We start from the raw sequence: 13,914 nt of genomic DNA on the forward strand, positions 1-13,914 counted from the left end.
GTATAAATAGGATGTGATTAAGGACAGTGAAAGAGGTGAAAATGATCAGATGAAGCAACCGTGAAATACTGTAATAAGAGAGTGAGACTGAATACAGCGAGGATCACCTTATACATCAGCAGCACGTTTATTGTTCCTGATTAAACATTTTGACTTCTTTTATTTCATCATCTAGAAACTGACGCTTCTCTGACTCATGCTATGAAGTCATCAAACAGCATTTGCGAAGAGACAAAACACTGAAATGTAAAAGACGACCTCCTCTGTGTTCGTCAGCATGTCGCCCCCCGTGAGTTACAGTGACGGCTGCAGCAGAGATCCTTTCATCTTTACAGTCATGAATGAATATCTTATACGACCTGCGGTTGGTTTTGAAGCCCGCTGTGGAATGTTCCTTATCTTTCCCCTTTCAGAAGAGGCAGGGAACGAACAAAACACCTCTTTGACGACAGTAATGTTGCTGTATTTTGAAGATGAGGGTCTCAACTCGCTGTCAGATTTCATTACCTATAAATCATCCAATCATAACTCTGTGCTCATCATAGCCACGTTTTCTGAACCAGTCAACATACACGATTTTACCATCACTCCCACTCTATCTGCTCCTAAATTTTCTGTCTCTTTATCTTTGAACCTTCTTAAACTGTTAAAAAAAGAGCTTAAAACATCCGTGTTTTCTTCACAGTCACTGATTTTTTAAGGGGATGTATTCTGTAAAGGATTACACAATGTGTACCAATTATGGGGAAAATGAGATATATTTTCCACTTAGTCACTGAGCTACAGCTCATGAGGACTGCGGCTTGCAGATTATTTTCCTGTAAATATGCAGACAAATGTAAAAAAAAAAAAAAAAAGAAAAGAAACACTGGAAAGAAGTGATGTGAAAAACTGCAGAAACTGCATGCGGAAATTGGATATTTTTCAAAGAAAAATATAATCACAAAAAAAGAAAGAAACTGGCACGTCAGATAATCTAAACTGTGGCTTTCAGTGAGGTCTGTCAGTAAGAACACACTGCTCGCAATACTCCCCTCCATTTCTATAGACATACAATACAGCAAAGCACACAGTCACTGTCTCATAGACTGAGCTGTCAGCTGCAGATGGTAAGGGGGAGGGAGAGGGAGAGATGGGAGACAGAGGGAGGCAGAGAGTCCACAGAGTAGATTATGTATTATTGAACACACTCTCCTTCCTCTACCTCCAAATCTGCAGCCAGACCTGCCTGATAAAACCGGATATTTCTAAATCTATATATGCGAGCACGGGGGTGTGTGTTGGAATACTGTCAACACGGAGGAGTTTTTATTTAGAAGTGGAATCAAAATGTTCATAATGTTTATAGAAGATGCGAAGACATTAGTCAGACATTAGTTTTTCATGTTAGTGCCTGAAGCATCACAGAATATCTGCATGGTTAATTTAACCGTGATCAAACATTTGATCTGGAGGATCTCTCGTGATGATTTATCAGCCAACTACAACATAAATAATGAACTGCTGTTTGCCAGCTGTTGCATCAGAACCAGAACTGTACATGAAACGCGTGCAGACTCTACTGTACACCTGCAGCCTGTAAACTCCAACTCCCTTCGTGCAACTTTAATACACGCCGCAGCTGCCATGGTGGAAATATGGATGAGCTGACACTGAGATGCTGTCACACACAATTAAACGAGGGTGGGAAAGCAGAGGGGGAGAGGAGGACAGAGAGAAGACACTTGAAGCAGACTGAAACTTAAACTCAAGAAAACTTTAACACATCATATCCCGCAATTATTCGGTTTCCAATTCACACTCTGACCCTTCGAGTATAGTTAAATCAATCATTAAGGCGCCTGCAGCAGATCGTCCTCACACACTGAGTGATCGTGCAAAAAGACGTCAGGTGAAACTTAACAAATAGCAACAACAAATCCCAAATCATTCATTCCTTCTTGTAAATTCAGCTTTTTTGTCTCAGTTTGTAGCAGAACCAGCCTGTCTGCTTCTGTATCTTCAGTCCATCTGTAACGGTTTGAAGATAACGCTTCAACTACGGCTCGACCGGTATGTCTCTTTCAGAGCCGATACCAGTTAGTAGAAATCAAGGAGGCCGATAACAATATATACTTGTAGTAAAAACAAAAACATTTTAAAATAACCAGTAATGGAATGTAACTTACAACGATGTATTAAAGTACAGTGCAAAAGTACAATCTTGAGGTGCAAATATCGACAAAAACATTGATATTGATCATTCTTGAAGTCCCAAAACTCCCTTAAAAAATGCTTAATTTTAAGACTTGTTGTTTTAGGAGAAACATTCTAAACGTTGTGAAACACAACTACCACATATTGTGAACTACTTGGACCTTCTTGTTAATTCGGCTTTGTTACACAGATATTTAGTGTAAATCGTGACTGTCCTCACATGAACGACTTGACAAAGCTGAAATCCACCCGTAAATAAACAAAGACAGACAGAACACAGGTGCTTCTAACTCCCCCACTCTGGAGTTTAAACCACAGGAGCTACAAAGGTAATAAAACCCCCGCAGCAGAAAAATGTTGCTGCCATCAGCAAAACTGTTTTCACTTTCCAGAAAACTCGTCTGAAACGAGCCTCCTCACAGACCGTTTCTTCACCTCCTGACTGAACTCGACAGGCTGTCATCACAACACCAGCTGCCTCCCTGCAGCCTCAGCTCCTCCGACTCACTAAATCTCCTCTGGTACATCTGGCCTCGTTCTCACAGCAATATAACGTGAAGTGTTTTAACACGCGTACAGACTCTCCTGAGAGTCATCTCATGGCATCATGTCCTCCACTCACAGTCCACCTCCTTTTCCTCACCTCATTCCCTCGTTTATACTTCTACTTTATCATCTCATGCGGTTCATTTTCTATTCTTTCCCTTCATCACACATCACTTCCTGTCACAGGGGAGTGTCACACTTGAACCTCACTGCAGAAGTCCATCTTGTGGTAAATAAGCCGGAGCTTTTTTATATCTAGTTCATGGCACATTTGATTTAATCTATTTGAGGATCATTTCATACTGAGCTGCAGGCAGTAAAAACACCTCTTCGTAAGAAAAACACACACATCACATTTGCAGAGCTGCAGGAACAAATGAAAGTAGCTCCGGGACACGACGGACACAGTAAATCTTTTTCCAGGGTCGACTCGGTGACGTGTGGACCTTCCATCTCAACTCACTTACCACCACCACCACCCAAACTCATCTCTCTAAACAGAGAAGCACACCAGCACACTGGTAGCAAGGTGAATTCATTACATTTATAACTTTATATAAAATACAGACTCAATAAAACTTGTCACTACAGTTCAAACACCAGCCATATTCAATCCGTTCACTGATGTTGTGACCCTGCTGTGATTTCTGACATAATCCACACGGCTCTCGTTATCAGATGTCAGTATTTGGATCGTCTGTCTCCTCTTTCCTTTTTGTTTTGCTCATCAGAGAGCCGATACAGGATCACAGGATCGCCGATCAAGTCACCATCCTGTCTTCAGCAGCTTTGAACAATGCTAACTTTCACATTTCAGTGTTTCCCCCAAGATGGAGTTGTAGCAGCAGAAGTGTCACACATGCAAAAATTGCTTTGTACATTTGCAAAGTGCCCTCCAGAATTGTGAGGTATCAAACTGCGTAAGCCGGGCTCACCTTCCATCTACTGACTGTTATCCGAAAATCTTTTCCAATAGTGACTTTACTATAATAGCGTTGGTTCAATCCATTTTACCTGCATGAGTTCCTGTTTCTCCTTCTCCCCGGAGCTGATGGCGTCTCGGATGGAGCGGACCTCGTTGAGGATGGCCTGCGCCTCCTGCAGCTTGAAGCCAGACGGGCTGTTGGACACCTTGAGGTCAATCCTGGAGGTCAGGAGGGGAGAAGTGGGTGAGGGAGAGAAGGGGAGAAGTCAGTTTGGATGATTATTTAAAAAATGTCGTCAAACAGTCCCTAGATCACCTCTTTCAGAGTCTGCTGCTCTGGAAAAAAGTGTCAAACATCTAATGACTTTTAATTAGCTTCTTTTTTCCTGTTTCTCTTTCCACAGAGAACTGGGGCAGCTGAGTGCACACAAATAACAGCAACACGGTTAAACTAAGTGAAAGTTTCCCCGTCTAAAAAACCTTTAAACTAGCAGTCACTCTGCAAGCATCTGGTATTACCCATTCACTTCCCATAAAAATATTAAGTTGGCAGTTAAAAACCTTTTTGTTTCCACCCTATAAACGTTGCTTTCATTTGGATTTTCCCCACAAAAAATAAAGGAGGAAATACAGCATCTGCCGCTATGCAGCCAAAACAGGAAGCGGCATCCTTTTCCCCGGTCACCATCCCCAGGTAGGTGGTGGAACATCCACCTACAACACCTGTGGAAACTCTATACTGCAAAAAGACAAAGAACGCCGCTGATGGAGGAGGCAGAGACGTTCAAAACCAGCATTCATTCTACTCCATCAGAAAGTAACAAAACCTGTCTACTTATCGGTACAACCGGCTGTTTGACTCACAGCGCTGAGATCAGGGTTTCTAGGTCATATTGAGCTGTATTTCGCTTTAGACAGTGAACAGGTTGGTAACGCCGTCCTTGCAACAGCAGCACAAACAGTCAACTCACATTTAAGACTTTCAGAGATTTTTTTTTTTATACCATATTGAATGAAATAGCAACAATATGACCATAATTTATTATATCACATTATGTTTGCAGTACTTTCCAGCAGTATTTAATAATATTTCCTAATGATATAATAATTTTAACTGATATGACCTGGACTTGGATGAGTGACACAAAATGAAAGGACATTTTAACAAATAAAAAAAGCACTAATTAATTTAATTCAATAAATAGTTTTCTAAAATGTTGATGAGCTTTGCAGCTGCTGTCACTTGCAGTTGTTTTTTCCTTGGTGAAGTAAATCTGAACACTTTCTGTCTTCTTCCCTCCTGTATGACAGTAAACTGAATATCTTTGGGTTGTGGACAAAATAAAACACATTTGAAGGACGTCATCTTGAGCTTTGGGAAACACTAATGGACATTTTTCACCGTTTCCTGACATGTTAGAGACCAAACTACAAATTTGGAAAAATGCTTAAAAGATGAATCAACAATTAAAGTAACTATTAGTTGCAGTTTTTTTGTGGCTCACAAGCATTAAACTGCCACAAAAAATGAAATGACTATTTAATACTCATTGAAGTGTCAGACAAAATGAAAGGCAAAAAATATGTAGATGAGCGCGACAACACTGACAGTTCTGCGATATTAAAACAGGGAACCTGTTCATGCAGAGCAGGATGTGACGCTCTGTCAACACCAGATAATGACTATAATGAGCATTTCACGTCAAAACAAAGGGCAGAGAGTGGTTTACTGTTTACCCGGGTGTTTCATCGCAGACGAAAACAACCTGTGAATGCTCGGTAAACGCAGATATCAGGTAAAACAAGTTTTCACTAAATGCTTCCTCAACCCCCCCAACACGTAACACACGAGATCTTGTTTTTCGGCTGGGAGACGACCCTGCAGAAGAGACGGTGCAGGAAACGGCCATCGGAGGCAGCAGCAGCTATGTGAACCCTGTCATCAGCTAGTCATGCATGCATCCGAATAACAGGTCCTTCCACATTCTTCAGAGAGGGACGAGGGGGAGGGAGGCTCAGACAGAAAGAGAGAGGGAGAGAGGGAGAAAACAAGGTACAGAGGGAACGAGGAAGTGAGGGAGAGAGTCTGTAACAGGCAGAGAGAACGAGTAATCCTCTCTAAGTCCTCCTCAAACATGGACTTATGCTCAGTGAAAACGCTGTTATGGACCTTTTTATAACAAAAATCACAATGACTGATTTACAACAACACACAGAGAAAAGAGAGACTCGCCAAACCAAAACACTAACTTCTGACACACAGTTTAACGTTTCTACGGTGGATTCAACTGCGTGGTTTACTTTTAAAATGAGGAGAATAATGTCTTTGGGGGGCTGCCAGGTACAGTCGTGGTCTTACAGTCAGGTGAGCTGCTGTCACCATGACAACCAGAACGTCTCTCTGTGTGAGGACTGGATGGATTCTGACATCACAATGTAAACGCTCCCAAAAACTCTCACCTGCGGTAACAACTGTGGCCTGATGAGACAGCACACTACGATTACAGAGCATATATGGCCAAATGCACATGAACTAGGGTTTAAGTGATTAATCATTAACCGATTAATGGCATTTAAGTGACGTTAATGAAAATTCACGGCCCTGAGTATTTTGTATTGTAGTCAGTGAAAAAAACATCCCATCCCTAGTCCAAATACAGTTCTCTTTCCTTCCCGATTCTGGATACCTGGATTTATGTATCAGCTGATGCAGAGTATGATTTAATATCTGTGTGTAAAAAAAACAAATACAAATATACTGTATTACCTGCTGTTACATCCAGTAACAAGTTTGCTTGCCGTTTTAAGATAAAAATTACATGTAGCATTAAAAAAAATCTCTTCAGTTAAATACTATGGGTGTCACAATATTGCCATATTTCCAATAAATGTGATATTAAATAATGAAAACTTTATATCGTGTTAATAAAACACCCGCCTAGAAAACCAAAAACTAAAAAAGAAGAAGAACTTGAGTATGTGAACTGGTTGTAAACACTGTCTTATCTTGCCACTTTTCTGGTCTACATATCTTTTAAGATCATAAAAAAAACTTCCAATCTGCCAGTAATTTAGTCAAATCTTATCAGGAGTGTTCGGCTGCATTCCAGTCTAAGCCTATTCGTATTTCTGCAAACAGCGATTGGTTGCTGAACGCCGTCTGCTGACTGTAACAGGAGAGGAAAGTCACGGAGGAATGCCGTCCGACTACTCTGCCTCTGCTACTCTTTAATCCTCCTGACACTCTCACTGTGCCGCGTGAGGCAAGACAAACAGACCGGACATTCCTGCTCAATTCAACATCCACCGACTGCCGGTCGGCTTTCACCATGTGCCGAATTTCAGAAACAAAAAAAAAAAATCACAGACGGCTTCAGTCTCTGAGATGAACAAAAAGAAGAATGGATCCCTTTCAGATCAACATTCCTCACTGATGGCCTCACTGCTACACCTTACACTCTCTAAAGGACTCACTTCTTATTCTGAGGTGTAGAAGTAGGTCAGAAAGAAGGGTTGTTTCCCGTCAAATCCGCATTCTTCAGCTGTTGGTTCACGGGTGCGTTTATGAGGTGTTGGTGTTTAATGATCGGATGGAATGTGCGATAATGCTGAGGCAATAACTCAGCTGATAAGCGAGTCCACTGCACTTAAGTTTTCTCACTAACTTGCATTAGTTCGAGCAACATATTCACATTTATTGTTTAACGGGGCAAATTCCAACATGTCCAGCATTTTTCAAGAAGGACTGACTCCTTCATCTCTACTGTACAACCATATTTCTATTATTTCTGAGAGATTGGAGATAAGGATAAGAAAAGTGAAAGATAAGAGCGAGTTAGATACGTGACTTGAAGAAAGAGCATATTAGAGAGTAGAAACATGACTCAGATAACATCTACAATGAGCCAAGTAGTTCTGAAAATGTTTTTTAGACTCCGTGAATCTTTGTTAAGATCATAAGGAAATGTCTAAATTCCTTATCTTCAATTTTTTTCTTTCAGCAAACAAACATCTGACAAGAGTCAATGTGTTGAGCGGAGGGAGAGACATGATCATTAGTACTGTAACTCACACTTGCTGATTATATTTGCACATAACAGTGTGTAAGTATAACCCAATGAGAGCAGCAGCCAGCCGGTCTGGAGGAAATGCAACTGACAAAAAGGGGCAGAGTGTTTACTGGGGAAACTACCGTTTGTAATCCCCGGTATTAACACACAGCCGCTACTCACCGGAGGAGAAGCCGGAAAATGAGACTCTATTAAGCACACCAATCAACAGTCGTAACGGTCTGCATCGCTGCGACGTGCAGTTACATGTCGGGGAGGTGCACATCAGGCACGCACCTACACAGAGGTTAAGCCATAGGTACGCCAAAGATTCAACGCAAAAGTATGAATCAAGCTTCACCAGGACATTGAATTTTTATCAGAATTTCTTAAATGAGTATTAGTTTTGTCCTTCTCCGGTCATTCATCGATTTCAAAGGGGTGTTATCACTAAGTGCACAACAAAATGCTGCTGGATGTAATTTTGATGGACCTACAGCCAGTAAGTGTAGCACTATAATGATGTTGCACATTGCGACAAGTTAAAGTTTGGCAGGTCTGTTTTCATCTCAAATTACAATTAACCAGAACACTTAAATGTGTTTTTAAAAACCTTTGCGATGGGAACCTTTATAAAGGGTAATTCCTAATAAAGAAAAATATGATTATGCTACATTAACCTTTAGACCAGGACTGTAGACTCCTGACACACTGCGTTAGAACTCTCTCAGCAAGGTTTCAGCACCAACTCTGAGATACTTTGCAGGCAGAAGGTGAAACTTTAAAGACTGAGTGAAGGTCAGTCAAACACTTGCTATTCAAGTCAGATTTTGACTGTCCTGCTTGGCTCGTCAAATTAAATTAGGAGGGCTGGTGGAAGCATAAAGCCTGAGGATCAGATCCAAGAATCAGCTGTCAACAAATACACCTGTCAAAGTGCCCTTTGGCAAGGATCCAAGGTGGAGGTAGGAAAGACTGGAATGCTTCCAGGTGTTAATATGAGAAAACATACGAATCACTAAAAACATGCATCAGTGTGAGTGTCGGGACGCATCACTTACTCTTTGAGGGTCTCAAAGCCTTGTTCTTTGTACTGCAGCTCCTGCTTCATACAGGCCAGGTCCCGCTTCAGCTTGTTCACCTGAGACGCAGAGGTGACAACAACTTTCAGTCAGAGAGTTTCAAAATAAATCAGTTATTGTCAACAAACTCAACGTGTTAGTCCTTCTGTTGATAATCTCTGAATTTAATACCATGTCTGTGGCACTCAGCCGGTCTGAAGATGTAAATCTTTACATCAGCAGAGTAAAAATGGATCACTGATATACAGTTTTTTTAAAGGCTAAACAGGAGTGGTAGCATTTGTTGGGGATTATTTTCAGCAGTGCAGTCGTATTACAACTTTTTGGCTTAGTTATGTATATATAGTTGTGTATAATGATTTCTTTCTTGTTGTGATGTTTGTTACTGCCACAAAGTAGGTTATGTTTTTACTCATGCTTCACTGATTGGTTCGTCAGCAGGATTACACAAAAACTACTGAACAGATTTCCACAAAACTTGGGTGGAGAATGTGTCTCAGCCCAGAATAGAGCTCATTAACTTTTGGGGTGGATCCAGATAAAGGGATGTATCCAGGAACGATTTCTCACTTTCTTTAACATGGCGACATTTTCATTATTCATAATGCACGGATCTGGATCACTGGTATTTAGGTGGTGGTATCTTTGAGAGGAAACAGGGGCCATTAGGCATGGGGGGAGGTATACGCTCTATTAATGTTAGAGGCCTGAAGAGGTAAAATTATCGAGTAATTCCCATAAGGAAGTGTCAAAAACTAAAAGGCCTTTTCTGCTTTTTGATCCTCTTTCAACCCTTCAGATATATTTTTTCTGGCATTTAACTCACACTCTTACTTTCAACTTTAAGATTTATGAACAAACTTTAGGCTGTGAGAACTACAAATGTGCTGAACATGAAAATCTAAAGAGACCAACATGTGGTCATCAATCCAGAGACACACAAACACAAGGTATTATGTAGAAACCTTCATATTTGGCCTTTACATGAGATTTGTTGAGAATAACACAAATACAGAATATCATCAGAGTGATCAAAACAAGTTGTAATACAGAGAAAAAAACAGAATTACAATTAAAAGAGCAGCCAATGTGGAATTCACATGTCACATGTAGCAAGAATGTGTTTAGTATGAGCTCATGTGGTTTGTGACCAATTAAAACGTCTGAAGTTGGGGAGTGAGACTGGTGTTGGGTGCAGGTGACTCCACTACATATTTGATCCACGGCCAGGAGGAGTGAACGTACGAGGAGACTTCCTGTTTGTTCACATTTCAGTCGGTACTGTTCATGAAATATCCTCCTGCTCACTGCCAGCGTCTTCTCAACACACAATTGTTCTCTTCAAAATGAACAACAATAGCGCGCAAGTAGACGACACAAAGGCTCAAACTGATTGCTGCTTTTTATCTTGAAAGAATCTGCTAATTATGTTCTTGATTAATCAGTTTAGTCTATAAAAGAGTGAAAAATGTGCATCACAGTTTCCGAAAAGAAAAAAAACAGTGGCCTTAACTAGTTATGACAATGACAACTACTGACATTAGGGGAATGAAAAGTCAAAGTTTTATATGAAATAATACTGAAATAAGACAACAAACATTAACAATGTGTACTTGACAACTCGTTTGTCATTTATCAAAGAACAATATCAAACATCATCTGGTTCAAGATGTGAGAATTTGTTTTATGTTTTTATTTAATTTGAAGATGTTTTGAATTCTACATGGCTAAACAACTATTAATTCATGTACAATAATCACATTATAATCAGTGGATGATCATGAAATAAAGGTTCAGTTTAGTTCGTTTGGTATCAGCCAGACGTTAACTGACCCGAGCATAATATCACATCACGTGGTTGAAACAGGAAGGCTCTTACCCGACTTTTGGCTGTGGCTATTTCTGCTTTAAGGATGTCGGGGTCGTACTTGCTGGACGAGGACGATCTGGAATTCACTGCAGGGAAGATCAGATATGAAAAGGAAAGAGACATTAAATAACAGAAGCTTTATATCCTTTATACTTTGTGTTAGAGCTGACAGAGGAGACAATGAGGAAGAGACCGAGCCACCGATGAAAAGTCTCTCTGGGGAAATGCATTTAATTCTGTTAAACTGAAGAAATGTCATCTTTTTCTGTCAAGATCTAAAAAGAGAAGTTAGAAACAATCCACCTCTTTAGTGTGAAGGACTTTTTATCTTCTTCTTTAGTTATTTGAGAACCAACAAGAATCAAAGCTTCATCACAAACTGCATCTGATCAAACTCATTATGTTTCTCTCTGCTCTGCTGTCAGCAGCTCTGTCGAGGTTTCCACTCAGCAAACGGCAGAAACCTGCGTGTAAAAATTCACAAACTTTGAACTCACAGATTTACTTTACTTCCCTGAGTGAACACACCGACACACCACAGACAACGTTCTTTGAGTTGGTGTCTTAGTTATTGCGTTGTTCAGTAATCTAATTCTAAAAAAATGTAATCTAAATAAAAAGTAAATAACTGCAAATATTACTGATTTCTATTCCAAGTTTTTCATCTATTAATTTTATTTTATTTTTTTCCTTCAGCTTTTTTTGTATTACTCTCATTTTCATTTTGACTTCTAATTTTATTAATCTAATGTAGATTCTTACTGAAACACACTTTTATTTATTATCATCTATCAATGTGCAGTCGACACTCTGGTCGTGTTTTTAAACATGTGGCCACTATCATTTAAAAGTCATTTGAAATACAGCTCTGAGGTTTTTAAAGAATCGATTATGTGGATTACTTGGATCGTTTCTCTCTCCGATGTGCTCGCCATGTTGTTCAGCCATCGCCAGCACCTGCTTTGTGTTACTGTCAGATCCAAGCAGCACTTCCTCCCCTGCTTTTCTACTTCCTAACTGTGTTTCCGATCCTCACTTCCAAAATAATCCCTCAGTGTAAAATAAATCAAGCTAAACCACATCTGTGTTTTCTCCGCAGCACTCACAGCTGGTTTGTGACGTCGACTTGTCCCTCCACGCATCGTTGAGCTGTCGGTACTCCTGCTGCGCCAGGCGGAGCCTCTGCTCCTTCACCTGGTAGATCTCCTTCTGGGCGCTGAGCGCATCGCGGGCCACGGCCAGGTAGTCCCGCAGCATGGACTCCTGCTCCCGCTGCCACTGGGCCCGTGGGTCCTCCAGCTGGGTGCTCTCTGAAAGGAAAAATTAAGATTTAGATTTTGTTTTGTGATGTTTAACAGATTTCTGCTTTCAAATTCCAGTTGGAAAATATTTCAAACAGCATCACACGTGAATCATTCAATCAGGAATGAGGGCCACGAGCTGTAAGACCTTGACACATTACTTTTAATTTATTCCAATTAGCTTTAACAATAAGTAGAGGGTGAGGCTGGTTATCTGCACATCACATCGGCATAATCGTATGAATGAACAGAGTGTAACAGTGCCGCGGTACCTGCTTTTCAAACTTTAATAATAACAGTGAATGAGTTGTAATAACAGTGTTGGAAGACTTGATTATGCACAATTTAAATGATTACACCTTCCACAGTTCAACAGTCAACAGATAATTTAAAAACATACATTAGATCAGCAACTAGCAAATACAAATGACACAAAGCAGTAATGATGGAGGGCAAAGATGGAGAATAAAAGGTTGGACAGAGAAAGTGGGACGGAGAGATAAGCCGTACGAATAACAGTAAACTCACTGGTGTTGTGGTCGACATAGTAAGCTCCGACGACGGGGTCGTACGCCTCCTCCCAGCCGACCGGCAGCTCATCCCCGATACAGTCAGCGAACGTCAGAGGCTTCGTCTGCCTGAAGGACAACACACAATCACACAATCACACAACAGACTCACAAACCGAATCGTCTCCGCTGTGATCAACTTCACAGACCTCGTCAGTCTGAGTGACAGAAATATCAATTAAAAACATTATTTTTTTAACTTGGGACTCTTCAGCTCTGGGAGAATGTGTCACCGTTTTCACACATTTTAATATGTTTTTCTATTGATTAAGCAGTGAAATGAATGACACATTAACAACATAACGACTATAATGATCACATGCAGCTCAGTGTGAATTATGATGATGAATCAACACTCAGCTGCCCTGCTGGGTGCTGAATGCTAAACGACAGTCATCAGCAGGACAGAAAATCATCTAAATGACTTATTAATGCACATTCTGAGCCGACACTCTCCGTCAGTGTGCAGAAAGCTTGTACAAATCTATTTCAGTCAATCAAAACTGATTAACGGACTGTTTACATTAAGATTATGTGGGATATCTTTTTCTGAAAATGCTCAAGCTGAAACAATTAGTTAATTAAATCATCTGTCAATGAAGAGAAAATCAATCACCAACAATTTTGTTGACTGATTACTTGATTCTGACTTTTATTTAAGCAGAAATGGCTTCTGATTTCTCAAATGAGAGGATTTAGTAGATTTAATTGTGTTCTGTGAATGCAAACTAAATATCGTGAGGTTTTCCGACTGTTAGTTGTAAAAAGAGCAATTTGAATTTGTCGTAAGCGTACAGCGATGCTACAGACATCACAGAAAACCTGTGATCTCAGCTCCATGACAAAGCCAGACAGTGTCAGGCCCACATGGTTTATTTCATCCCAGCTCACAGTGTTTGTCTGAGAGCAGTTTCAGGCGGAGGAGGGTGAGTGTGAGTGGAGGGGGTGGGGGCGAGTAGTCTGGTGTTTCACTGAGTCCTCTATTCACCTCACAGGGTAAAGGAGAGGAGGGAGGGGGTCCCTGTTGTCGGCCACAATAGGAGGAAACCGGCCCGTGGCATTCCACAAGCAGCGCTGACGCATCGCCTGGAGGTTTCTGGGGCAACCCTCGGCCCTACAGCGGCCCTACACCGACTTCTCTGCAGCAGCAATGAATTCAGCCATTTCTACATTTTGTTGTGACATAACTGAGCATTTCAGTGACCACAAGACTTTCAGCCCACCTGTATTATTAATGATGCTTGCATCAGCAGTGAAAATGACCATTTAATACTTGATTTTTGGGGCTGATATCGCTATAAGGAAGTAAAAAACTTCTGGTATCGAGACAACAGCCAATACGCACATATCTTCTTTTCAATGATCATTAAAATGTG

At 40.7% G+C, this 13,914-nt stretch overlaps 1 protein-coding gene across 1 annotated transcript in view; it reads right to left on the reverse strand.

Moving 5' to 3' along the window:
• wwc1 (WW and C2 domain containing 1) overlaps positions 1–13,914 on the reverse strand; it is a 49,207-nt gene that overhangs the window by 21,180 nt on the left and 14,113 nt on the right. Inside the window, exons 2-6 of the mRNA XM_037118863.1 lie at positions 12,498–12,607; positions 11,775–11,978; positions 10,678–10,754; positions 8,778–8,857; positions 3,757–3,886 (exon numbers count right to left, since the gene is read on the reverse strand). Coding sequence (XP_036974758.1) covers positions 3,757–3,886; positions 8,778–8,857; positions 10,678–10,754; positions 11,775–11,978; positions 12,498–12,607 — 601 coding nt within the window. The remainder of the gene's footprint in view (positions 1–3,756; positions 3,887–8,777; positions 8,858–10,677; positions 10,755–11,774; positions 11,979–12,497; positions 12,608–13,914) is intronic.

Source organism: Acanthopagrus latus, chromosome 13 (genome assembly GCF_904848185.1).
Source record: "Acanthopagrus latus isolate v.2019 chromosome 13, fAcaLat1.1, whole genome shotgun sequence".
Taxonomy (NCBI): domain Eukaryota; kingdom Metazoa; phylum Chordata; class Actinopteri; order Spariformes; family Sparidae; genus Acanthopagrus; species Acanthopagrus latus.